The sequence below is a fragment of the Arachis stenosperma genome, chromosome 10, assembly GCF_014773155.1.
Source record: "Arachis stenosperma cultivar V10309 chromosome 10, arast.V10309.gnm1.PFL2, whole genome shotgun sequence".
NCBI classification, from domain to species: Eukaryota; Viridiplantae; Streptophyta; class Magnoliopsida; order Fabales; family Fabaceae; genus Arachis; species Arachis stenosperma.
In genome coordinates, this window is record NC_080386.1 from 40976333 (window position 1) to 41003279 (window position 26947).

Here is a 26947-nt window from a genome sequence, read left to right on the forward strand (position 1 = left end):
CAAGTGTCTTCATGCATATCCACCACTCCAGAGGTCTTGTTCGAAGCCATCATTAGTTGAGTAGAAATCACAGGACTAGAGCTAGAAAAAGAGTGAACTATTGAAGAGGATGACAGAGCTGGGTCACATGGACATCGATGTTCGAGACTCTTGTGCCCCATTTGCTTCAACTAAGATTGCAGGGATACCAACTCCAGATAATCAATTTGAAAATGTTGTCCTATGCTTTATCATAGTACTGATTAAGCTTCCTTTCTTTTTTTTTGGGGGGATGGGACCACAGCTGTACTTCATTTGCCACCCCCTCAACACATCCTTCCGATTACATACATTCTCTTCAGAATAGTTGCCCGCACATGCACCCGCTACAGCCCTCCAAACTATTAACTCACCTAAAAACCGTAGATCAATGAGAAGTAGCCCACCCTAGCTAACTCCTCCAGTAATGCAACAACTATCCTAACCTTCTCTACTTCAGCTCTAATCTCTACCACTGATGTCCGTACTGACACTTGGAGCGTCGAGTTGTCCGCCAAAGAAGTCTCATTAGACCTTCTGTCCTTCCAAAAAAGCTCATGTCTTTAGTCATGATCTTTTTTCCAAACTTGACACAGCTAAATTATCCTTACGGAGGATGTTCTTGATGGAAATTGGCTTATGCATGATCCAATTTTGGTGGAGAGTTTCCTAGCGTGTGAGTTTCATCACTTCATGCGCTAATGAATTTACTTTCCTGGGCACCCAGGTAAAACTACAATTTAGAATGCCTTTTGCTAACTGTACTATGTTATCTAGTACAACTTAAATTTCTGCAATTGATGCATGTGACTTTAATGCCTAAATGAGTATCTGATTGTCTGATTCTATGATAACCTTCTACATTAGAAAATTTTGTGACATAATTAAAGTTGTCTTAACCGCTAATGCCTCCGCAGCAAATGACGAAACCGCAACTATGGTGGAGTTACTTCCTGAAAGCCCAAATGGATTACTTACTATTTTAATTGAGATAAAAATAGACTAGTATTATTTTTAATGGGCTCCTCTAGCGATGTAAACCCCGGTTAAATTAGTAGATAATTAGTCAATAAATTAATTTTTAATAAGGAAGATTAAAAATGTTAATATTATATTAAATTAGGATAGAGCTCATCGAAACGAAAATTTTGACACCAATTTCGAAGAAATCGGTCCAAGATTGGACCGAACGGGCCGAACCGGTTAAACCGGGCCCAAACCGGGCCGTGGGCCCAACCGGACCAGCCCTTTAAGTGAACCCATGTTCTTCTTCTCCCCATTTTTGGCAGCGTCGAAGAGCATCAGGGAGAAGAAAGGAAGAACGTCAAAATTGTTACGTTAACTTCCGATCCCCGTAACTTCTCCGTCCGAACTCCAATCGCCGCACCATTTGCGGCCACGCGTTCACCGCGTCGAGCTCTACATTTCTACCGGAACAATTTCATAGGTAACTCATTATTTTACACTCAGCCTTCATTTTCCCCAATTTTCGAATTTTAAGTGGGAATGCTGAATTTCTTTGATTTCTGATGTTTTAGGATCCAATTAGCTTGAGAAAAATGTTTACTCTTGCTTATGTGAAGCTTGGGTAAGGTGAGGATACGATAATTTTATTTTAATTTTATTAAATTTGAGCTTTGAGTATTAAATTGGATATATATGTGTTATAAATGTGTATTAGGTTGTGAATAAATAATTAGAGCTTGAAATTGTGAATATTGGAACTTGGAGGAAGCTGATTAGTTGAATTTTGAGGGGCTGCCTTGGTTTTAAATAATTTGCTTTGGTCGTTACGTGGAAATCGGCCAAGGTATGGTTTAGGTTTCTTGCATTTAATATATAATGTTCTGTGAAAACTTAGGCTAGATGACCATAGGATAAGTTGGAATGCAGGTGTATGTTTAATGTTTAGTAATTTGTCGATGAATATATTTAGTTGAAGTTTATTGAATAATTAGTTATTAATTTTGGATGGTGAATGTTGTTATGTTAATTTGGAGAGAATTATGGTTGAATGTTATGGTTGATGAACATGGTTGGTTAGGTACTTGTTGATTAACTAATAATTTGGTGAATTATTGATTTGAGGCATTTTGTGTTAGAAGCCTAGGATTTGTGAACTATGATCCTTAGTTAAATTTTGGTTGTTGGATTTGAATATTGTATGAGTATAATTGTTGATCTGAGGTAGATTTATTGTGGTGACTGATATGATGATGAGGAAGGGTATGTTGAATTGAAAAGAAAGCAGGTTTGGATCCGAAAAGGGTGGCAAAGTCCGAGTTTTAGAGGAGATGCTGCCGAAATTTTATTAAAATTAGAGATGTTGTTTATATAATTATTTAAAAAGATTTAGATTCAAGGGTTATATGATTTGATTTAGAGTTATTAGGAAAATGAGCATGTTTTAAGTTTGATTTGTTTAGAAAAGAATAAATTATGTTTTGAATTGGAGCTATTGATGGACGGAATGAGAGGTGTGATAATGAAGGATAAGGATTGATTATGTTTAATGTATGATGATGAATGAGATGCAATTGAGAATGATGTGGATGTTGATGAATTATAATTGAATTATTTATATGGCTTATGAATTTGAATGATCTGAGATACGAGATTCCCTGGATAAAGTGCCGTGGCTTGCCACCACGTGTACCAGGTAGAAAACTCGATACTCTGTTGACCCTACGACGTAAGTGTGACCGGGCACTATATAAATTCCCGGGAATGTTACCCCCATTGAGCAATATTGATTATTTGAGAAAAAATATATGCATAGACTCTTGGGGATGCACGTCGGGGGACAGTCTAAGGACAATTCAGACTTGTCGGGTTGGCTGGATAACCGACAGATGAGCCTCATCAGCCATAGGATAGGCATGCATCATATGCATATCACTTGAATTACTTGCTTGTGTATTAACTGGGTGTGCCTAAATGTACTTGCCATGTTAAATGTATATTTGTTATCTGCAGTACTTGTAACCTTCTTGTGCTTGCCTTTGTCTGTTTAGTTGTCTATGAAAATGCATGATGGAGTCGGAGGTATGGAGGAATGGCAGAATGGGATTTAGATTTAAGGTTAAGTTAAGTTAGGTTTAAATATCCTTAGTAAACCACCTTTTATGGTTTCTGTTTAATACTTTAAGCTCTACAATCTGAGTGTCGACGTTCTAGGATTGCCTCTGGCATTCCCAGGACCTTATATATTATGTGTGTGGCACCTTTACCATACTGAGAACCTCCGGTTCTCATACCATACTATGTTGTTGTTTTTCAGATGCAGGTCGAGAGGCATCTCGTTAGGCGTCTGGACCCTTGAAGCGGAGTGGTTACAGGGTTATTTTGTTATGCTATGATGTGTATATATGTACTTGGTTTTCTCTCCGCATAACTTGTTCTTTTGATCCTCCTAGAGGTTTATGGAGAGGCAGGATTGTGTATATGTACTTTTGGGTTTTGGATATGTATGTATATATATGTAAATATTCTCCGGCCAGTCTTGACTTCGCAGGCTGAGTTAGGAGCTTGTTATTTTGTATCTTTGGCACTCTATTCCTACTTCTGTTATCATATGTTTAATAGCTATGGTTTCCTTAGCACGCAAGTTAACCCGTTCCTTGAGCGTTGCGCTTTTATTTTGCGATTTTGTTTCCTCTTTTCTTCACAGTTCCTAGCATATTATAATTCTTCTGCTATTATATGTACTTATTTTATTTTAGAGGTCGTAATACCACACCACCTCTGTTTTACGGCTTAAGCGTAAAGCTTAGCGTGGTAGGGTGTTACAATTACCAATAATCCAAAAATTATCTTCTTTTTTAATGGGCTAGTATTATTATAAAGTTACCGTAACATATTTTTTTTTTTAATCTAACTAATATACCAAAAACATATAAATTGATATTATATTGCTAATTTAAAAAAAATGGAGAGAGCATGGCCACTTTAAGAAATTTTTTATTTTAATAAATAAAATAAATGTACAAAAAATTAATTTAAAAAGATAAATATAATATTTATCAAAATATACAATTTAAAAATAATTTATTAATTTAAAATTTTTTCTCTTATTTTCTTTACACTGCAAATAAGATGGTTTTTTATGTATCTCGTTTATACTGTAAACAAAATATGACACGGCAGCTTGCCACAATCAAATATGATAGTCACTCTAAATTTATAAATGTGTTCATTTTAAAATTTAGATTCAAGTGTTTTTTTATCACATATTTTTTCGGTTTTGTATTTTGGTGTAATTTTTAAAAGTACTAAAATAAACTCTTTTTCGTCTTATCTATAACTAAGACTGTGTTTGGTCTTGAGAACAGCATAAGATAAGATACTGAGAACAAGATATAAAAATTAGAAATATAAAAATTAGAATCTTTATATTTTGTTTGGTGATAAATTATAACAAATTATGAAAGTCAATTTTATTTTCATTTTTTTTTCATTCAAAATATTTTTGAAAAAAATATAATAATAGAAAATATTATTATAAAAATTAACAAGAATAATAAAAAAATCAAAAAATAAATTGTGTCTCTTGTTAGTGTTTTCGTGTCTTCCTGTCAGAATAGATACAAAATACTCTAATTTAATGTCTATAAACATAATATCTCTATTCATATTTTATCTGTCAAATATAATTTTATATCTCTTTATTTCTATTTTAATATTCTATTCCTATAAACAAACACGGTCTAAGAGTCTAACACTAAATCCTAAAAATAAAAGGTGAGTTCTATGGTGCCTTTTACTATGGTGCCTAAATTGTCTAACTTGTTTTTAAAGGTAAAAAATAAAATATTTAAAATAAAAAGTAAAATATTTAAAATTTATTAAATATTATGTATTTGCCTTTTTTGATAAGTTAGGCATAATGTTAAAAGCACCATAGCATTTACCAAAATAAAAAGAGTGCGACTTGTCTCTTAAGTATTTTCGAAACCGTTCAAAATATTAATTAAATATCATGTCCCCAAGCCCCATTATTAAGATGTTCAAATCTATGATAAATGACCCAAATATTTTTTATTAAAATTAAAGAAAAATACCAGGTCCAAAAAAGCAAAATTAAAAATAAATTTAGTTGGTTGAATGGTTAATTTATTTGTTTGTTTAAATAAATGTTAAAGGTTCGAATCACACCTTATACATGCAACAATTTATTGACTAACAACGGACACTTAAATAGAGCTCAAATTTGCGAAAGAAGTCGGATTAGAAAATATCGCCAACCAAAAAAGAAAAAAAATTAAAGAAAAAACAAACCGAGAAAAAAAAATCGAAAGATCATCATGATCCAAAATAAAAGCACCTAAAAATCTTGTTGGTAATATTATTTTCTAGCAGAGTAGCAGTAGTAGTTTTGATACTTCACTCTTCTGATAATTTGCAAACAAATAACCTCTTTACAAATAAAAATATAGATAGATAAGTATGCATTAACTCATTATAGTTAAATTGTGCTTTCAAATAGTCAAATACAATGAATGCCTCTTGACCCCAAAACAATAAACTGTACATTGATGTGGATCCTCTACAAGAGTTAACAAACGACAAGAACCCTTCAAAGTATAGAGCAGTCAACTGGGGCAACTTTCGAATTGAAAGAATGAGAAGTAATTTTACCAAGTCCAATGTTGAAAACCTCCAAATTTATCACTTCAAATTGTCCCAGTAACTTGGTTTCAAGTTCATATTTCATTACAACAATACAGCAGTAGAAGCATATACTAGTGGTGAGTAATAATATCAAAGAGATGGAAGTTGTTGTAATTTGATGCACATGTGATGATGTAAGACTATAAATAATGAGGTTAAAAATAAGCTTAAAGGTATACAACCTTTCACAAAAATAACAAGTATGGGTGGTAAAAAAATTTCAATTTATCGGAACGGTTGAGACACCATGATCTACCATTTTAACTAAATTTTCAACTGCAGAAAAATTTACACCCTCTTAAAATGAGGGTTTAGGTTAGGCGGGCATGCCACCAGAGCAAACCGTTGATCGCTGTCAATATAGTATTTTAGCTTTTTAAGATGATATATACTTATAAAAGAAAAATTCAAAGTCCATCAAATTTATTGTTTTTAGTTATTAGTACAATTTTTTTAATTTAATAATTTAATAATATATTTTTAGTTTATATTTTTAAATATTGTTAATAGTCAAAGACAATAATTTTTGTTTACTTTCTAATATTATTTGTGTTATTTTTTATATATTTTAAGTCGAAGTGTATGTATATAATATTTTTTAGTTTTTCACAGTATCTTCAATTTGATAAGCCAATGATTAATTTATGATGAATCACAACTCTATTAAGAGTTTGCTATTTGCTAATAAATTATTGCATACACAAAATAAAATTCAAATCACGGATAATTACTTAACCAAACTAGTCATATTTTGTAGGAATGAAAAAAAGTTAAAATCCAAAAGACGAAAGCTTTGTATTTTTTTGTCAAAAGAAAAAATCCTTTCAACTTTTTTTTTATACTTAAACCCAAAAGGAAATAAAATGTAATCTTTTTAAAAAAGACTTCAAACAAATAAAAAAGAACCGGTTTGACTGCCACGAAAGAGACAGACTTATATTTTCAGTTCTTATAACAAAACTTGCGAAAATTTTGAAACAATTTTAACAGTCAAACATAATAAAGAAAATAAAAATAAATTTAAATATTTATTAATATATAAAATTATATTAAATTTTTAAATTTTAAAAAATAAAAAATAATTTTTAAAAATGAAAATTATAAGTTTATAATATTTTTAATTGATCAAATACAATAATATATTTAATTATTTACGCTTTCGAAAATATAAACATCTTTTCATTCAACTTTGCCAATTTTACTAGAAACAAGACCGAGTCCATCCTTTATCTGGGAGACAGAGTATCCGCTACTCCACTCCTAAATTTTCAATTAAGGATAATCATAATCTATTCCGATGCGACACTCTATTTACTACATAATTTACAGAGACTAATTCATGTTGACAGCTGGAAAAAAATGCACTTTTTATTTTTTATATTGGGTTGATATAATATATTTTTAAATTATAAATAATTAGATGTTAATTTTAAATTTGACACCATTTGATTTAGGATAAAAAAAATTTAGATTATTCAATTTTTATTTTAAAAAAATTAAAAATTTTGAAATAGAAAAATTAAACCTTTCAATTTATATATTTTCAATATTTTTTAAAGATACTAAAAATTAGAATATCTAAATATATCACACGTTTCACTTCAATACAAAAAAATAATAATAATAACCAGAAAAAATACTCATTGAATCATTCAACCTCAAGAAAAAAAATATCATTTTCACGATTACCCGATCCCAACACCTTGCAATGGCCCACTGTTTTTTTTTTTTTTTAAATCTCTCTAGAATCTTATTGCTGCTGCTTAAAAGACTCCTTTCCCTTTGTAACGGAAGTACCAAATAACCACTGAAATAAATATTTTTTATAAGTTGAATTAATGGAACATGTAAAGAAGAAGCATCACCAAACACTAGTTTTCATCTTGTTCTTGATTATCCTATCGTCTTTAACAAGTAAGTCAGGATCATCATCACCGGAGTCATCACAAAATAGAAAGCATCACTTTGTTCTAGTGCATGGAGCGTGCCACGGAGCATGATCATGGTACAAGGTTATTACACTTCTCAAATCATGGGGTCACAATGTGACTGCCTTAGACTTGGCAGCTTCAGGGATCAACCAAAAGCAGGTTTTGGAGCTTAGATCAATTTCTGAGTACTTTGAGCCTCTGACTGAGTTCATGACTTCATCAGTGGGTGAAGATAAAAGAGTGGTTCTTGTTGGTCATAGCCTTGGTGGCTTGGCCATATCCCATGCCATGGAACATTTTCCTCACAAGATTTCTGTGGCAGTCTTTGTCACTGCTTTCATGCCTGGTCCAACAACCAACATATCCGCCATGTATCAAATGGTAAAGCTATTCTTCTTCGTCTTTGTTATTCAAATAGTTCAATTCTTTCGTGTCGATAACTTTCGTGACTAATTTTTTTTTACATGAGATAGACATGTGAGTTATGCTGAATTATGGAGTATTGAAAAGATATATACAGTTGTGACGGCGTTCAATTTTTTGTTTTAGTGAAAAAAAATCCGACCATCCGATTTCATTACAGATGAGAGAGAGAGGGATATAAATCGGACGATCCGATTTGTGTGGAGCAGAATTTCGTGAATACTAAAATTGGATCTAAGATTTTCTGTCAGTACACAAATTGGACTTAGAGTTCTCTGTCAATACACAAATCAGATCCAGGATTTTTAATACCTCTAATCAGACAGTCCGATTTGTCTTGCACAGTTTTCATACCCTGGTGAAACATCATATACTTTTATAACTCTATTATACACTAACCCTCTCTCCATATTAAAATTAAAAAGTTCAACTTTCGTTCTGAATTTGCCTAATTTTTTTTAGGATCAATTTTAATATTTTGAAATTAGATATTTTTATATTATTTAGATTAAATATTAATTTTTAGTTTTTTTAATAAATTAAACACTAAAATTTTAGACACTATAATCATGATCGTACAAATAAATTGCGTGAAAAGAAAATATTGATATTAAAAATTAGAGTTGGGAGCAGGAGTGAATTCACAGTTCCATTCATAATAAATAAGAAGTAAGTTATATGGTGGCGTTATTTTATATTCAATTTTTATTTAATTTATTTTTTATAATAAATTTTAAATATTTAATAATTATTTATTTATATATTTAAAAAATTAAATATTAATTTTAAATTTTTTTTAATAATAACTTAAGTAAATATTTTTAAACACCGTAACAATACCTAAATAAAATTGGCACGAAATGAATGACATAATAGTTGAAACGTTTAATTAAAAAGCTGTTTACTATCTCACACTTACAAAGATTATAGGAACCATATATTGATACATGAGGGACATATAATATACTTTGATTCATAAATCACATTAAGTAATTTAGATTTAAGAAGATGCCTAGCTATTTCTTCAAAAATAGAAGCTACGTATATAGATTTAAGTTGAAGGCTAAATCTCTATAACTTCGTGTGATTTATATGTATAAGTATTATCAAGAATTTTTTTTTAATTTATATTATTGCTATTTATGAGAAAATTTTAAAAATTTTGCAACTTTGTTAGGATTTATCCGTAAATAAAAAAGACACATTTTAAATATTTATAGAAGAAGCAATGCGTAAATATGCATTTTGTTTTCATGTTAAATATGTGATAAAAAAAATTCTAAATGTAAAGTTCACCTAAAATATATAAATCAATGTTTTTATTCCTAATCTTTGTTCTAAATCTCATATTTGTCTTTAATTTTTTTATTCATTCTATTTACCCTTCTAGTATCCAATTTTCCTCTTACTATATCTTTATGTTAAAATTGCTTCCGCTCCACTTCTACTCAAAAGAAATATTCATGTGGAGAGAAAAAAAAATGAAGATAATGATTTATGATAGGAAGGGTAATATTGAGAGAAAAATTAAATGAGTAAATAGTTATTTTTGAATAAAATTGATCAAAAAATTAAAACTAAAGTTATACTCATATAAGATAAATTTTATTCGATAACAATGATTAGTTGTTAAATTTTTGTTATTAATTTTGTAAATATTTTTTTTTCTTTTTTTCTTTATTCCTCATTTTTCTTTTATAACCATCACCATCTCCGCTGTAAAATTTACTATCCCACTAGATCTATTTCTCTACTCCCACCTCTCTTAGATAGCTACATCTTGTCACAACCACCACAAATTTAAATTACAACAACAATTCCCAATTTGTAATTAGAACTTTAGAAACCAACCTATCTAAATGCCAGAACACATGCTCTGGTGGGAGGCTCTACGGAGCCACGCCCTACTACAAGTAATGCGCTTAATACTGTCGAATTTACTGTCAGATTTAGTGACAGATGTTATCGGTAGATTTTTCAACGATTACGAGTGAAAATTCGTCCCTCAAATAAATTACTGTCGGATTTAAAATTCCATTGCTAAATCCGACGGTAAATATAGAAGCGTGAAAATTAATTTTAACAGCACCAAATTTAGTGTGAGATTTTTCGTCGAAATTTTTTTACGGTAACACAATTTAGTGAAACACAGCGTTTAGGCAACGACGAACACCTTACCGTTGGAATTTTTCGCTAGTAAATTCCACAGTAAATTTGGGGTAAATTTCAAACGCAAAAACTCCTCCTCCTCACTTTTGCAAACTCTCTCTCTCTCTCTCTCTCCCCTTCTTCTCTCTCTTTTTTAGTCTCTCTCTCTCTTCCTCTCTTCCATTGAAGAAGGTCGTTGCGCCAACCCACGAAGCTGCCGTCGCTATCGCTTAGCCCATTGTCATTGCAGATCAACACGACATCATCACTATTGCTGGAGCCTTCGTGAAAAGCCTCCAGTGCCGCTATTGGTGTCCCTTACCATCAGAGGTCGTTATCACGTCGCCGTCGTCACGGCTGAGGCCCACCTCACCAAAGTTAAAGTTGTTGTTCATTTTTCTATTTGGTTGTTTGTTATATTACTAAACCTAGCTCCACCACCGTAGATTTCACTACTGCCTCTTGTCACCACCACGCTTCTACCATCCTGTAGCCACCATCAGAGATAATGTTTCTATAATTTTTGTATTTTTTCATATTTTTATGTTTGTTTAGGATTTTATTAAGAATTTTATTAAATTCTTGATTAAATTTTTTCATGATATGTGCGATTAGGGTTTATTTGTTATATTAATTTAGTGTAATTAGAAATTAAATAATATTAGGTTAGGTAGGATGTAATTTAGGGTTTGTTTTGAGTTGATGGTATTTTGATTGATTGTTAATTTTTTGAGTTAATTATTGATTTATTTTTTATTGTTGTTAATTTTCTAAGTTTATTGTTGTCTGAGTTAATTTTTTGAGTTGATTAGTGTTAATCATTGTTAATTCTCTGAATTAATATTAGCTTGTTAAATTTTTTGAGTTAATTATTGACTTATTGTTGATTGTTGTAAATTTCTAATTTAATTAGTGTTGATTGTTGATAATTCTCTGAGTTAATCTTAGCACTACAAGAAATGAGATGAGTACCGTCAGAATTATCGGCAAATTGAATTTGACGGTATAAATAGCGCTATAAAATTTTTACCGGCAAATTATTTCGTGAGACGCTAATTATTGGCGGATTTTGCGTCAATTTTTTCAATTAATATGACGAAACTAAGTTGATTATTACTGTCGGATTATTCCAACGGTAACTTTGACGCCATATTATGTTTTGTGGCGCTCAATTACTGTCAAATATTTTCGCCAGTAAATCCTACGGCAGTTGTGTTCTTTTTTTTCACAATTAGAAGTCAAATTAAAATTTTTGTTTACCAAATTAGGGCAGAAATTTAAAATTACCAGAAATCAACTAATGATTTTATTAAATCCGATGGTATCTGGTAATTTTTTTTGTAGTGCACCTAACCTACTACTCGTAGCCACACCACCGAAGGAGTCGCCGTGGCTGCTGTTGTTGCTTTTGCTTCATGATGATCCTCATCGTCCTCATCCTCTTCCTTCTAATCGGTATCGATAGTGTTGTCATTTATGTCCTCTACCGTTCTCACTATCCTGACTTCACCGTCACGTCTTTTACACTCTCATACTTCAACCTTATTGCTTCTTTCACACAGCTTAAAATTCATGATTAGCGTAATCACCACAAATCCTAAAAAAAACATCTCATTCTCCTACATTTTATCTCCATCTTGATCCTCTTTGGTGATATCGACGTCCTAGACGACATTCTCCCCACCTTTGGCCACGGAAAAAAGAATATGATAATGTTGAAAATAATGATTTTGAGCTCCGACGAAATGCTACAGAACGACGATATGACGAAGTTAAAGAGCAGCACAAAGTGAAAGAGCGGGTTGCCATTGAAGGTGAAGCTGGAGATGAAGGTGAAGGCCATGATGGAGAATTTGAAGACACCAAAGGTCAGAGTCAGCGTTTCTTGTGAAGGTATCAAGACCACACTTCCCTCTGAGAAGAAATCATTGACGGCGTCTACATCGAATACCAAGTGCAATGTCGATGTCATGTTTAAAATCTGAAAATGGACCATTGGATAAATAATATCACTATGGTTGTGGCAAGATGCATCTGTTTGAAAAAGGTGGGAGTAGAGGAGTAGATTTAATGGAATGGTGGATTTTGCAATGGAGGTGGTCGTGGTTATGACGGAAGATGAGGAAGAAAGAGGAAGAAGAGGGGTATTTATGGAATCATCAACAAAAAATTAACAATTGATCATTTTTGTCGAATAAAATTTATCTTGTATGGGTATAACTTGAATTTTAATTTTTCATAGTTAGTTTTTTGTCAACGTATGAATCTTTCAAAATCAGAAATGACTATTTAATCAAAATTAAATTGGAACTAAAAAACTTAAATTAGACAAAAAAAAATTTTTGTTTCTATCGTATCTCCTAACATAATAAATCAATGACTAATTTATCGCGGATCAAAATTCTATTTAAAGATTTGCTACTGACTAATAAATTACTGCATTCACAAATCAATATTTAAAAAAAATATATTGATTAAGTGTGATTTTATCCCTAATATTTGGTCACACTTTCAAATTTGTCCCGTACATTTTTTCATCATATTTTTATCTCTAACAATAGATGTTGGGATCTATAAAAAAAAACATTTGTTGTAACTAACTTGAATTAATTTAGTGGTTAATTAACTCACTAGTTTGGTTAAATAAATATCAGAAATTTATATCGATTATGTAAGAATTTGATTCTACTGTTTTTTTTTTTTAATGATTGATACTTTTTTTTTTAAAGGCATTTAGCAACTCAGGATCATTGTTGGATAATCACTACACTTACGATGAAGGGCACAATAAACCAGCCACAACATTTGCATTTGGACCACACTACCTTGCATCAAGATTGTATCAGCTCAGTTCAAAACAGGTTATTTACCAAATTTTAAATTCTTCTATTATTTGTTAGAGATATGATTATTCATATGTCTCTTTCTATGAGTTTAAATTTTAAGATAAGTGATTTAATAATGGAATTTATTTTTAATGCACTAACACAAAAAAATTTTATATAGTCGTACAGTCATATTAGTTCTTTTGTTTGACCATTCATACAGTCAATTTAAAAAATGACTATTTTTATTAATATAACATTATGTAATTTGATACACGAGTAAAATTACTTTACACTGATAATGCACTAAAATTAAATTCTTAATAATATAATATCAAAATATATTTGATCCAATATTATTAGGTCACTCACCCCAAAGACATTTATGTTCTAAATGATCATTCTTAGACATTTTATACTTCTTGAGTAACTTTTAAGATTGTGTTATATTCACTTAATTCTAATATATATATATATATATATATATATTAGTTGAATTTAATTTTAATACACTATTTTATATTAAATATATATTTAATTATGTATTGTTACGTTATTAAAATTAATTATCTTTTATTTTAATAATATAAATAATCTTTTAAAAAGTAAATATAATTAAATAATTGTATATATACAATTAAAATCATATTATTAAGGACTCCAAAAGAAAGGCCTTACTATTTTTAGACCAAAAATATGTCGTATTACTCTCTTTGTTTCTATCATTTTCTCAAGAAGAGAGCAGACTAAAAGAAATTTAACTATAATTAAGGTCGGCACAAATGGTTATTAAGATTTTAGTACTTAGTTTGTAGCTACTTATAGCTACTGCTTTTATTTCTTTTAAAGCCATGAAAAATCTAACTTAATTGGTAGGCAACCATTTGTAAAGAAATCTCGTACCGTCAAAGGACAATGTCAATTGGACAAAACCCAATAAATGGCTCATATCTCTGCTATTTGAATCTTTGATCTAGGGCATCAGAGTTTAACTGCAAGTATTGGAGGTGTCTCGATTACTAGCATAAACGATAAAATAAAAATAGTTATATAAAGACAAGATAATGGCATCACTTTTTATATATACAGTTTTTGAACACTCATTTTATTGTATAAAAAATAAACTTTTTTTTTTTCACTTTTTAACAGTCACTTTTAGTATCAAAAGCAAGACTACTATACTAAGCGTTATTATCAACAACTCGTCATGAGGCAGGAAATTTAATTATAAAAAATATACACAAAAGTGGTATATATAACACTTTTTTAAATATAAATATTTATTGGAGTAGTGGAGTACAAATAGATTTTGTCAAGATAAGAGAAGATAAATCTATCTTTAATAGGTTGTTGAAATACATCTATCTTTTAAGGTATATGATAAAATAATATCTTAAGGCTCATTCTTAAACGCTCCTTATTAAGTATGGAGTGCTGCACACCTTGTGAATTCATTAAATCTAAACTCTTCATTTATTATATTTTATTTGAATGGTCTGAATTTAAAAAGGTAACCTGTTAATCAGGTTAATCATTTTTTACAAGTTTTAGAATTTTTTTATAAGTCTCAGATATTAGGCTGAAATTTAAAATAAAAAAATAATATATAAATATTAAAAATATGTCTGTAAAAAAATTATTGGACTTTAGAATTAAAATAAATAATACATAAAAAATAAGTTAAAAATTCATGTATTAAATCTAGAAAAAAATTTAAATAATATTAAAATTTAAATAAATTTTGTTTTGTGTGAAATAAAATTATAATATTGAATATAAACCTAATGATAAAAAATTGTGTTATATATATATTTTATGTATATAATATTAAAATTTAAATAAATTTTGTTTTATGTGAAATAAAATTATAATATTAAATATAAACACAATGATAAAAATTTTTATGTTATATATATATATATATATATATATATATATAATTTTATTTTGTGAAAAATAAAATTAAAACATTAAATATGAATAGAATAATAAAAGATTTTGTATTATATTAATTTAATTAAAAAAACGATATATATAACATAAAAAGCAAACAAACATATAATAATTTTATTTTGTGTGAAACAAAAATTCATATAATTTTTTATTAACAATTTTTTTATTGAAATATGTCATTTTACTATATTTATAATATATTATTTGGGATAATTATATTATTTTAATTAATATATATTATTTAAAAAAATATTTAAAATTTATTATTTTGTATTAAGAATATTATTAAAAATATATTATTAGTTTTTCTTAAAATAATACTTTCTTTTCTTTGGTTCAAATACTATGACAATAAATTTTTTTACGTAACTGTGTCTACTCAATAAATATTATATTCATTTATTTCTATATAATATGTAAAATAAATAATTAATGTTTAAAAAAGTTAATAAAAAAAAGAAGTATTCTTTTTTTTTTACCAACTTTTAGGTGAATATAGAGACTATGTCATTTGAATTATAACTCATTGACAAAGAAAGAAACACTCTTAATTATATTTAAATAGAATAATTATTTATTAGGATCATTTTTATACAAATAAAAAATTTTCTTAGTTTTATATCTGTAATATTTTATACTAATTAGCTTCAAAATTTAATTATTTTTTGAATAAATTAATAAAAATAATACAAATAATTGTTTAAATAAAATTATATTTTAATTTTTCATTCTATTACGTACAAGTTGAGGATAATTTGAAATAAAAGATAATAGACTTGTTATAACTGTCATGTATTTTGTGTGTTTTGACTGCGTCATCATCTGAGAATCATGGCGCCTTCATGGAAACCGGTTCTTCTACAGAATCAGTTTGGAATTAGCCAACTAGCAGCAGCGACAGACAGCGTCTTTCTTTTCTATGGCGACAATTTTTTCGGCTTTGAAGGTCCATTTATGATAGAGGTGGAATGGAGTGGGTTCAAAAGCGTCAAAATCTATGGCTAGACAGAACAATAGTAAAAATACCTGCTAGTAAACAAAACAGTGAAAATGCTTGAAGACATCACATCAACAATAACAGAGTAACGGAAGAATTCGATTAAATTTTTTTGAGTATTTTTTGGTGTAAAGATAGTCCCCTATTAACGAGCGAATTAGTTTTTTTATTAGTGTCGATTTGTTTGTTCACCTCATAACAAAATAATAATAATAATAATAAATAAATTTAATTTACCTGATCACTTTTGATAGTAGGTTAACTTTTAAAGAGTGCTGCACTCCCTACTTTACCTGGAGTGCACTAGCTTTCGCCAAATCTTAATCATACCTCCACTAAATAATCTAACAATGTATACATTATACAATTTCATCAACAAGAATTTATTATATTCTATTAAAAAAAACATAACTGAAAAATCAATCCTCTTACATGATTATTCGCATTTTTATTTGTATAATTTTGATTGTGCATGCCCTAATTATTAGCATTATTAACAACAACAAATGACATGGATAAAAACATATCTTATTTTTTCAACATGTTTATTAATCTGCCTCGACTGAAATCTAAAATGTATATTTAGTTATTTACATGAAACAATGATCAACTACTTCAATTTATATTTTACAGGATTGGAATCTGGCAACAACGTTGGTGAGACCATTGAAACTATTCAGCAACAAAGATATAACAAAAGTGTTAACCCTATCACACACAAAATATAGTTCTGTAAGTCGTATCTTTGTTGTGTCCGAAAAAGATCTTGTAGTGAGTCCAAATCTTCAACGATGGATGATTGAGCACAATCCCCCTAATCGTGTGGTTGAGATTGCTGGATCAGATCACATGATCATGATGTCCAAGCCCATAGACCTTTGCCTTCAACTACAATCTATTGCTGCTAATTATGACTGATTATATAATTATATTTTAAACAAATAAATAATACATCAGTCTTCACTAAACCTTACATGAGTCATGTATCAAATAAATAAAAATCTCATGCCCTCTTGTTATGGTATTTACTATTTAGCAACATGTTGCAAACAATTTGACTTCCTCTAAGATTATTTTATAAAAGAAAAGAAAAACTTTCTGCAATAGAGTTTAAAAGGTTAATATTTTTAGATATGAAAAAAAGATGGTGTGTAATTTTATTGTAATGGTTAATTAGTATGTTTTCTTTTTAATATAAATTTTAATTTTTTTAATTTTAAATAATAAATTGGACCTTCGGATTTAAAAAATAATAAAGTTTATAGAGAAATCTAAGGGTCAGTTTTTATATTGCACAGATTGAAGGATGTAATACCTGGTCTAACCGAAATTAATTAAATAATAAGTTAAATAGGAGCGAATATGGTTGGAAGATTTGACAATTGGAATTTGATGATTTAAATATGATATTTGGATTCAGTGAATTTTTCCGAGTCGGAAAACATAGTTTTCTGCATAAAAGCGCGCAGTGGAATTTTGAACGGCAGTACTGGCTGAGATCTGTCTGGTACTGCAGCTGAGAAAATTGATTATGAGTAAATAAGATTAAGAAATGAGGAATTATGATTAGGGGAGGTAGAAATATTTAAAGTGCGATTTGAAGCGCTAATCTTAAAGATTTTGGCCCAAAATTGGGCCAACGGACAAAAATAAGTGAACCGGGCCTAAGTGGGTCCAAGACCTAACATATATATAGCTTTATTAAGCCATTTCAGCAACATTCCTCCCTCCATTATTGTGTTCCACGCTGAATTGAGAAGAGAGAAGAGAAGAGAGAAACCTTAACTCTCTTTGATCTTCAAATCACCATAACTTGAGCTACGGAGCTCCGATTGACGAGCCGTTTGTGGCTACGCGTCGCTCTTCTCATCCTCTACAATTCTATCTAAGGTTTTTGGTGAGTAATCCACTGTTCTCTGTCCAGTTTTCATTTTTCTCTTCAAATTCGAATTTGGTTTGGGTTTTGAGGAAACCTTGTGATTTTGGTTGTTTAGGAGTGCTCTAGTATGAGCCATGGGTGATATTCATCACAAACTTCAGTGGGTTAAGGTAAGAAACCCTTCAACCCTTGTGAATTGTCATTTTTATGAGCCCTAGGTTGATGTATGTATGTGATATTGGTTATGTTAGTGTATTTGATGGTTTTGGTACACAATTGGGAGATTGGTGTTGTTTGAGGAGCTTTGGTGAGGCTTGGGGCTAAGGTTGGTGGAGACTTCCAAAGAAGAGGCTCAATTGATTTGGCTACAAGAGGTACGGTTTAAGTTTCATTTAAGTACCGTGTGGTGTGATGAGAATTCCTAGGCTAGATGCCCCTAGGATTAAGTTTGGATTGTGTAAATAGTTGGTGCTAATATGTATAGTTGGTATGTAATGTGAATTAATGATTGGGTTGAAAATTGTGTGGCCTTGTATGCTTGGTGTATTGAGAATTTGATGTATTGGGTAATGAGTATTGATTTGTAGTTTATGCATTTAAATTGTGAACTTGGACCGGAGGCCGTGAATCTTGGCCCGGAGGCCAGAAAGAGGTAAGGAAGGTAAGTTGATGTGTGCATTGTATGATGACACAAGTGATTGGATGAATTTCAGATAATGAATATATGAATGATTGGCTTGGTTATTGAATAATAAGGTTTGAGGAGTTGAAGTGTGGAATTTGGTAATTTTGGGTAAAATTGTATAGATGAGGTATGTTTGGTTTTGGTTGAGATATGTTATGTGGTCATATATGTGATCATGATTATTGATGTCTTGATGGTATGATGATGCATGAGAGATATGTATGTTGTGATATATGCTTGAGAAATGATTAAGGTTGATTTGTGGGTGAAACCATGTGATAGTGAGTATGATATTGATTATGTATAATGATGATTGATTGGAAATAATATTGTGGAAATTGGGATGAGGAAGGATGTATGACATGTTAATGTGTTTGTAATTTAGCCATTTGTTTGAAATGGGTAAAAATGGTTATATGGCGGTTTTGTGAATTGTGGTAATGTGTTAGTGTATGAGTTGAGGAGGCTTAATGTCGATTTTGATACACTTTGATTGATTTCAAAGAAAAAGGATGAAATTGGCATGTTTTGTTTGATTTTGAAAATAGTTGAAAATGGCTTGTTTTGAAAATGGCACTTTGTGATTTTGAGTGAAAACATGGTTTTTGGGCATACTTTGACGGGACATAACTTGAACTGCGGATTTCTATTTTGTGCCAAACTTGTTTAGAAGTGAAGTTGGATTCGGGATGTCCATGCAGTTCGAAGAACGGGCGAAAAACGATTTAAAATGATAAAGTTATGTCCGTCAGAAGATTGGGGGTTGAATCTGTGAATTCTGCAGCTTTTAACTTAGAAAATTTTTAGCAGAATGACCCTCCACGCGTAGGCGCACTTGGCGCGTATGCGTCGTTCTTTAAGAAGGCACCATTCATGCGTGCGCGTCGATGCGCTGCACCCAATGCCCAGCCATTTTCCCGAGAGTTGTGCCAGAGTTGTGCCAGTTTTGTGCCTGGGGCGCAAATGCACCCACACGTACGCGTCGGCTGGCTATGTTTCAATCTGCGCGTCCGCGTGTATGACGCATACGCGTCGACGAGCTTTGTGGCCATTCACGCGTACGCATGAAGTACGCGTGCGCGTGACCCTGTTTTCATCCCAAAGTTGATTTGTGAGTTTTAAAAGCTAAATCTCATACTTCTAAGCCTCCGATCTCACCCCTTATGTATTAAATCATTATGATATGCCTAACAATGAGAAAGGAGCTAGGGGATGTGGTAACTTGCGAATGAAGCAAGGGAAAAAGTTATGATCAATGATGATCAACGATGATTATATGAGATACGGAGGATGGCGGTGGAAGTACCGTGTATGCCATGAGCCGAAGGGCTATATTTATTGATAAATGGTTGGTTCTTGATTGAACCATGAGCCGGATGGCTGAGTTATTGCCGGATACGGTGGAGCCATGTTGATAAATTGGCTAGTTCTGGATTGAACTGTAAGCCGGATGGCTGAGTTATTGCCGAGTTACGGCAAAGCCATTATGGATTATGGCTGAGTATAAAGGCATATATGATAAATGAACGAATATGATAAATGAATAATGATGGAAAATGTTGAATGTAAGCATGCTTGTGTTTTCTCTCTGGTTGTAAGGGTGATAGGGCACCGATACCCTCTAATGGCGACAGGGCGCAGATACCCTCTAATGGTGACAGGGCACATATTCCCTCTAATGATATTAATACGCAACAGAGAGACTGTGCTCGGGTTAGCTACCGGACACGTCGGGTTGGCTTGATAACCGACAGATGATATCATCAGTCATAGGGCAGGCATTCATCATTTGCATATGTTTGAATTATTTGGGTTTGCCTATTTGTTTTGGATTTCTACATTATATATGCTAAGTTACCTGATTATGTGCTACTTGTTCTACTTGTACCTTAATTGTGTATTACTTGCCTGTATTGCTTGTGTTTGTACAACTGAGAGGCCCCTCATGTTGGTGTCAGTGGAGGTTGAGGGCTGTTCTTGATGAGATGAATTGATGATGCGATTGCATGATGATGATGATCATTGGTTGAGATGATTTGAGCTCCCTTGGTAGACGCAGTGATGTGGTTTCACTAGCTCCAGGTGAGGATATGATGTATTGATATAGAATTGCTGAGACAGCACGACTGATGATGGTTTTGTTTATGATTCTGAATCTGATTCGTGGGAGAGTCAGCGAGTTGGGAATCATAAGAGATATGAACTAGATTTAGTATCCCCTTACGACAGATGCCTATTTATGGATTAGTGAGAATCTAGGCTGGATACTTGGTGAAACGGAGTTTAAGATGCTTAATGAGTTTTTATTGTAGTGCATTGTATTTATTTGGCACTTTTACCGTACTGGAAACCCATGGGCCCGGGGTTCTCATTCCGTATATATCTCTTGTTTTTCAGATACAGGTCCAGGTGCTCAGCAGTGAGTTGTGGGTCGTCTGAGAGACGGCGAATATCTTTATTTTCTCTACTTTGTGTTTTGCTTAGAATCTCTCCACCTTTGTTTCGAAAAGATTATATCATGTATTGTACTCTTTTAAACTTGCCTATAGAGGCTCTCATGTTTCCTTTGGGAGAGATTAGGATATACTATTGTCAACTACTTTAATACTGTACCCTGGCTGGCCTAAACCTCGCGGGTCGCGACTAGTGGCTATTTACTTATGCTATAAATATCTATCTGTTATCTATCTCTTAATCTCCTTTATGCCTTGTCCGTATATCGCGTTCGGCTTCACGGTTTATCTTTTGTTGTTGAGACGTGAGTGATACGTCTTCGCGATTTTATTCCTACTCTTTTCAGGCTTCTCGATTAATACTCCTTTTGAAATTACCTATATCTATATATTAAAAAAAAATCCACCTGAGAGTCGTACCACCGTAGTATCATTGACTTATGACTCGAGCATAAGGATTTGTATATTAGGGTGTTACAAAGGATCTGACTCATGTTACAACAACAACAACAACAATAAAGTCTTGTCCCACTAAGTGGGGTCGGCTACATGAATCAAACGATTCCATTGTGCTCTGTCATGTATCATGTTTGCAGAGAGACCGTTTACATGTAGATCTCATTTGACCACCTCATGGATGGTCTTCTTAGGTCTTCCTCTGCATTTCATCACTTGTCCATCTTCCATCTCACCCACCCTCCTGAATGGATGTTCTATCGGTCTTCTTCTCACATGTCCAAACCACCTGAGACGCAATTCAACCATCTTTTCCACAATGGGTGCTACTCCAAGTCTCTCTATTATATCTTCGTTCCTTATTTTATCCAATCGCGTATGACCACTCATCCATCTCAACATCTTCATCTCTGCCACACTCAGCATATGTTCGTGCTCCCCTTTAGCCGCCCAACACTCCGTAACATAAAGCATAGCCGGTCTTATAGCAGTGCGATAGAATTTACCTCTAAGTTTTAAAGGCACTTTTTTGTCGCATATAAAACCAGATGCACTCCGCCATTTTGACCAACCTGCTTGGATCTTATGATTTACATACTGTTCAATCCATATCCTGTATGATGCACCCAAGATACTTAAAACTTTTAACTTTTCGTAGGATGTTTTCTCCAATCTTCACCTCTATATTAGGGTTTTCCCTTATCAGACTGAACTTACATTTCATATATTCCGTCTTGCTACGGCTTATGCGCAGATAGGTACCATTATTCTATATATTCCATATATAGTTTCCGCAACTTTGTATATCCCCCTTATTCTTGTAGATAGGTACCAAGGTGCTCCTTCTCCACTCATCAGGCATCTTCTTTGACCTTAAAATCTCATTAAAAAGTTTGGTTAACCAATTGATGCCTTTTTCTCCAAGATCCTTCCAAACCTCAATTGGAATATTATCAGGTCCTACTGCCCTACCATTTTTCATCTGCTTTAGAGTCTCTTTTACTTCGAAATCTCAGATCCTTCGATAGTAGTCAAAATTTTGATCTTCTTCCCTTGTGCATAACCGACTAAGGCTCGGAAGAGTCTTTTGTCCCTCACTAAATAACTTGTAGAAGTAGCTCTTCCACCTTTCATTAATCTTCTCCTCTTGAGCCAACACCTCTCTATCCTTATCCTTTATGCACTTAACCTGATCCAAATCTCTCGTTCTTCTTTCACGGCTCTTTTGCAATTCTATATATACCTTTTTCTCCTTCTTTCATGTCCAAAGACTGGTAGAGGCCCTCATATGCTCTTGTTCTTGCTTCACTTACAGCCACTTTTGTCTCTTTCTTAGCCGCCTTATATTTTTCCCAGTTATCTGCATTGCGGCATAAATACCACTCTTTAAAACACTCCCTTTTTATCTTTATCTTATCTTGTACACTCGCATTCCACCACCACGACTCCTTGTCTCTTGGTCCTATTCCTTTGGATTCACCAAAGCTTTCTTTTGTTGTTCTTCTAATAACTTCTGCCATCTCCCTCCACATCTCTTCCGCGCTTCCATTCCCATCCCACTTTGCCTCTTCTCCTACCCGTCTTAGGAAGCTTCTTTGTTCCTCACCTTTCATCTGCCACCACCTCGTCCTTGGGTTCTTCGTATGATGTCTTTTTCTCAAATTTTGCTCAACGCAAAAATCCATGACGAGCACCATATGTTGTGTTGTCAAACTCTCTTTCGGAATAATTTTACAATTAATGCAAAATTTCTGGTCGACTCTCCTCAACAAGAAGAAGTCAATTTGAGAGTTTGTCATGTTACTCTTATAGGTTATAAGATGTTCGTCCCTCTTTTTAAAACATGTATTTGCGATGAGAAGATTATCGGTTGAGGAAAAGTCCAAAATAGTTTTACTATCGACATTGATCACCCCGAAACCATGGCCTCCGTAAATACTCCCATATACAGTCATTTCTCTCCCAACATGGCCATTTAAATCTCCTCCTAAGAAAATCTTATCTCCCAAAGGTATATCTTGAACCAAATTTTCTAGATCCTCCCAAAACCTTATCTTGTGTTGTTCGTCCGAACCTACTTGTGGTGCATAGGCGCTAATCACATGGAAAGCACCTCCCTCCACCACAAGTTTGATAGAGATGATCCGATCTCCCACCCTCTTGACATCTACTACATCCTTTTTCCACTGCTTATCCATAATTATTCCAACCCCATTCCTATTCTTCATCTTTCCTGTATACCAAAGTTTGAAATCAGAAGTATCCAACTCTCTAGCCTTCGCACCAACCCATTTTATTTCTTGTAGGCACATAATGCTAATATTCCTCCTTGTTATGGTATCCACCACCTCCATGAATTTTCCTATTAGAGTGCTATGTTCCATGTCCCAAATTTCAACCTTCTGTCGCTCTGACCTTTACCTTTTACTTTGTGAACTAGCTTATTTATCCTCGTCCGTTCACGAAAACACGAGAACTCTTGCTCATTTAACACTACATCTGGGTACCGATGCAGCGGCTCTTGCTCATTTGACACCGTACTCGAGCCATACAGTGCGTTGCTTCTGAGCAACGACCTAACTTTAGCGCAATAATGTCTTTGATTCATGTCATGGGGGTTCGACTATATTTTTATGTTGGTTGTCAAAAACCTAACACAACCCTCTTCCTTTATCCGGGTTTGGGACCGGCTATGTACCACAAATGTAACATAGGCGGAGTTATCCGACTCATGTTAAAATAATTTTTTTTACTGTAAAACAAATTAGAGAATCCAATTTCTATATTTAAAATAAAAATATTAAAATATAAATTTGCAAATTTTCATGTTTTAAAAATAAAAAATAAAAGTCACAAATTTAACTTTTATATTTATAATTTTTATATAAAAAATACACTAAATTTTAATATTATTAAAAAACGTCACTGAAAACACAACATCAAAATTAAAAGACGAGTTTAGAAAGCCATCAATCTTGTAGGATAGAATCATTCTTCTTTCCTTGGACATGTAGAGTATGAAAGAATTCGATAATGATAGAAAGATAAAAAGAATTCATCAGAATCTGTCTTATTTAATATTTATTAATTATTACAATAATTAATAAATACTAAATAAAATAAATTATAATTATTTTTGATTGATTTTTTTATCAAATATTTTTGAAAAATTTGAGTGGTAATAAATATGGTTAGTAAAATAATTTCAAATTGTCGAATTTGTTCAATCAATTTTCAAACTCAAGAAAAAGGTGAGTTGAACTAAAAATTTGACATGTGTCAACGTAAATAATCTACATCTCTTGACACAAGGGTTTAGGTTGCGGAAGGTAGGGATGAGCATGAGTAGCGGATATCCGATTACCCGTCCGAATCTAAACAGAATCAATTGAATTGGTTCTGGAATTAACGGGTAATCAGGTCCAATTCGAACCAAACTAATAACTCTCTCTACTAATTGGTTCGAGTAACAATTTTGGGGTGTAGAATCCGAACTAATCCGTAGACCCGACCATATATTAATTGAAAGATTATTCCTTTGAAAGATTATTTCTATTGCACTTTTGTATTTAGCATCTAATGTGTTTGGTGTTTAACATGTTTAGATTTTAATGTCTTTAATGTTTAATATGTTTGGATTTTAATATGTTTAGTTTTTAACGTATTTGGTATTTAACATATTTGGATTATTTCTATTGATGTTACATGTTTATTGTACTTACAGAATTTTTAAGATAAAAATTTCATTTTTTTTATGAATTTATGTTTCATCAGATACTCAATTACCCAAACCAAATTAAACTAATCCGTTCTTAATTAGTTTGGTTTGGTTCAGATACATACACAAAAAATATAAATCCGAACCAAATCGAATCAATTACAGTTCAATTGGTTTGGTTCTAATTTCACCTTAAATCCGAACCAACCCGACCCATGCTTACCCCTAACGGAGGGCAGGCCAACATAGCAAACCACTGTTAAAATGTTTATAATATGAAAAAGTTTTATTTAAATAATATTCTAAACTGTAATATAAAAATATAAAATAATTAAATTTTATTTTATATTACTTCAAAAATAATTAAAATTATTATATTAAAATTTTATTAAATTATTTTGTTAAAAATATTATTATATAAAAAAGCACATTGAAAAATAAATAAATAAATCATGAGACACAATGCCGCAATAAATTAAACGCGACTTCTATTAATGGGGTTTTATTTTTTATTTCTTTTCGTAAAAGATATGCATATTCCTTTTTTTTATTCAAAACAATTTTCTTAAAAAAATTTGAAAAATAAAAAAGTCAATATTTTTATGTATTATATATAATATTTTAAATAAATTAGATTTTTATAAATATTTTAAGAAAAATTTACATTATATAATAATAATTTAACAAAATAATTTGTTAATAAAATTTTAATATAATAATTTAATTATTTTTTAAGTATTATAAAATAAAATATAATTATTTTATATTTTTATGTTGCAATTTAAAATATTATTTTAATATAATTTTTTAATATTATAAAAAATTTATTGCATGATAATTAACCTTATAAATAAAAAAGATTTATATTTTATATTTATTAGAAAGAAGCCTTCCATCTATATATGGCGTTTGAAAACTTCTACTCACTAAATAATTTACATGTTGACCGAAGGGGACAAATAGTTAAATATTAATTGAATCATTCAAACTAAAGAAGATTATATATTTTGAGGATTACCAAATAACACCACCTTGCCATGGCCCACTGTTCGGGGAAAAAAACTTGTCTATCTAAAACCCTTTGTAACCAGACAACAACCCCGGAAAAAACTTAATATAAATCGACAATTTATTTTCAATCTCCCAAGTCAAAGAAGTTGAATTAATGGAAAAAGTAAAGAAGCAGCATCACCAAACACTAGCTTTCATCTTCTTGTTGATTATCCTATTGTCTTTAACAAACAAGTCAGGATCGTCGTCATCGGAGTTATCAAAAGCTCGGAAGCATCACTTTGTTCTAGTGCATGGATCATGCCACGGAGCATGGTCATGGTACAAGGTTATTACACTTCTCAAATCGTGGGGTCACAGTGTGACTGCCTTAGACTTGACAGCTTCAGGGGTCAACCAAAAGAAGGCTTTGGAGCTTAAATCAATTTCTGAGTACTTTGAACCTTTGAGTGAGTTCATGGCTTCATCAGTGGGTAAAGGTGAAAGAGTGGTTCTTGTTGGTCATAGCCTTGGTGGCTTGGCCATATCCCATGCCATGGAGCATTTTCCTCACAAGATTTCTGTGGCTGTCTTTGTCACAGCTATGATGCCTGGTCCAACACTCAACATATCCACCCTCAATCAGAAGGTAACTTCATGTCTTCTTTGCTCTACTTATTCTTCTTTGTCTTTGTTGTTCAATTTAAGCAATTGGGAGGAAAAATTGAATTGTGACTAAAAGACTTAAGTAGGACAAACATACATCTGTTAGAAGTAAAAGCATGATGAAAGGATATAGTG

General features: G+C 31.7%; 2 protein-coding genes and 2 long non-coding RNA genes across 5 annotated transcripts in view; all 4 read left to right on the forward strand.

Annotated features, from left to right (window-relative positions):
• The first annotated feature begins 1310 nt into the window (after positions 1–1310).
• On the forward strand, positions 1311–3571 carry LOC130958022 (uncharacterized). Its single transcript, XR_009077318.1, has 4 exons — positions 1311–1465; positions 1557–1611; positions 1700–1828; positions 3299–3571. It is a non-coding gene; the product is annotated as an uncharacterized LOC130958022 (long non-coding RNA).
• Positions 3572–7474: 3903 nt separating this feature from the next.
• On the forward strand, positions 7475–16972 carry LOC130954637 (methyl jasmonate esterase 1-like). Its single transcript, XM_057881393.1, has 3 exons — positions 7475–8000; positions 12920–13051; positions 16599–16972. Exons 1-3 carry the CDS (start codon positions 7830–7832, stop codon positions 16881–16883), a joined length of 588 nt encoding a protein of 195 aa, XP_057737376.1. The 5' UTR covers positions 7475–7829; the 3' UTR covers positions 16884–16972.
• A 408-nt stretch (positions 16973–17380) lies between these two features.
• On the forward strand, positions 17381–21174 carry LOC130958122 (uncharacterized). The gene is made up of 4 exons (XR_009077332.1): positions 17381–17862; positions 17960–18014; positions 18096–18218; positions 20927–21174. It is a non-coding gene; the product is annotated as an uncharacterized LOC130958122 (long non-coding RNA).
• Positions 21175–26185: 5011 nt separating this feature from the next.
• Positions 26186–26947, forward strand: part of LOC130954668 (methyl jasmonate esterase 1-like) — a 28230-nt gene continuing 27468 nt past the window's right edge. The window contains exon 1 of one of the 2 annotated variants that reach the window (XM_057881424.1): positions 26186–26795. In XM_057881424.1, the coding sequence (XP_057737407.1) occupies positions 26322–26795 (474 nt within the window). In that variant the 5' untranslated portion in view covers positions 26186–26321. The remainder of the gene's footprint in view (positions 26796–26947) is intronic. The other variant, XM_057881425.1, reaches the window with a different exon arrangement.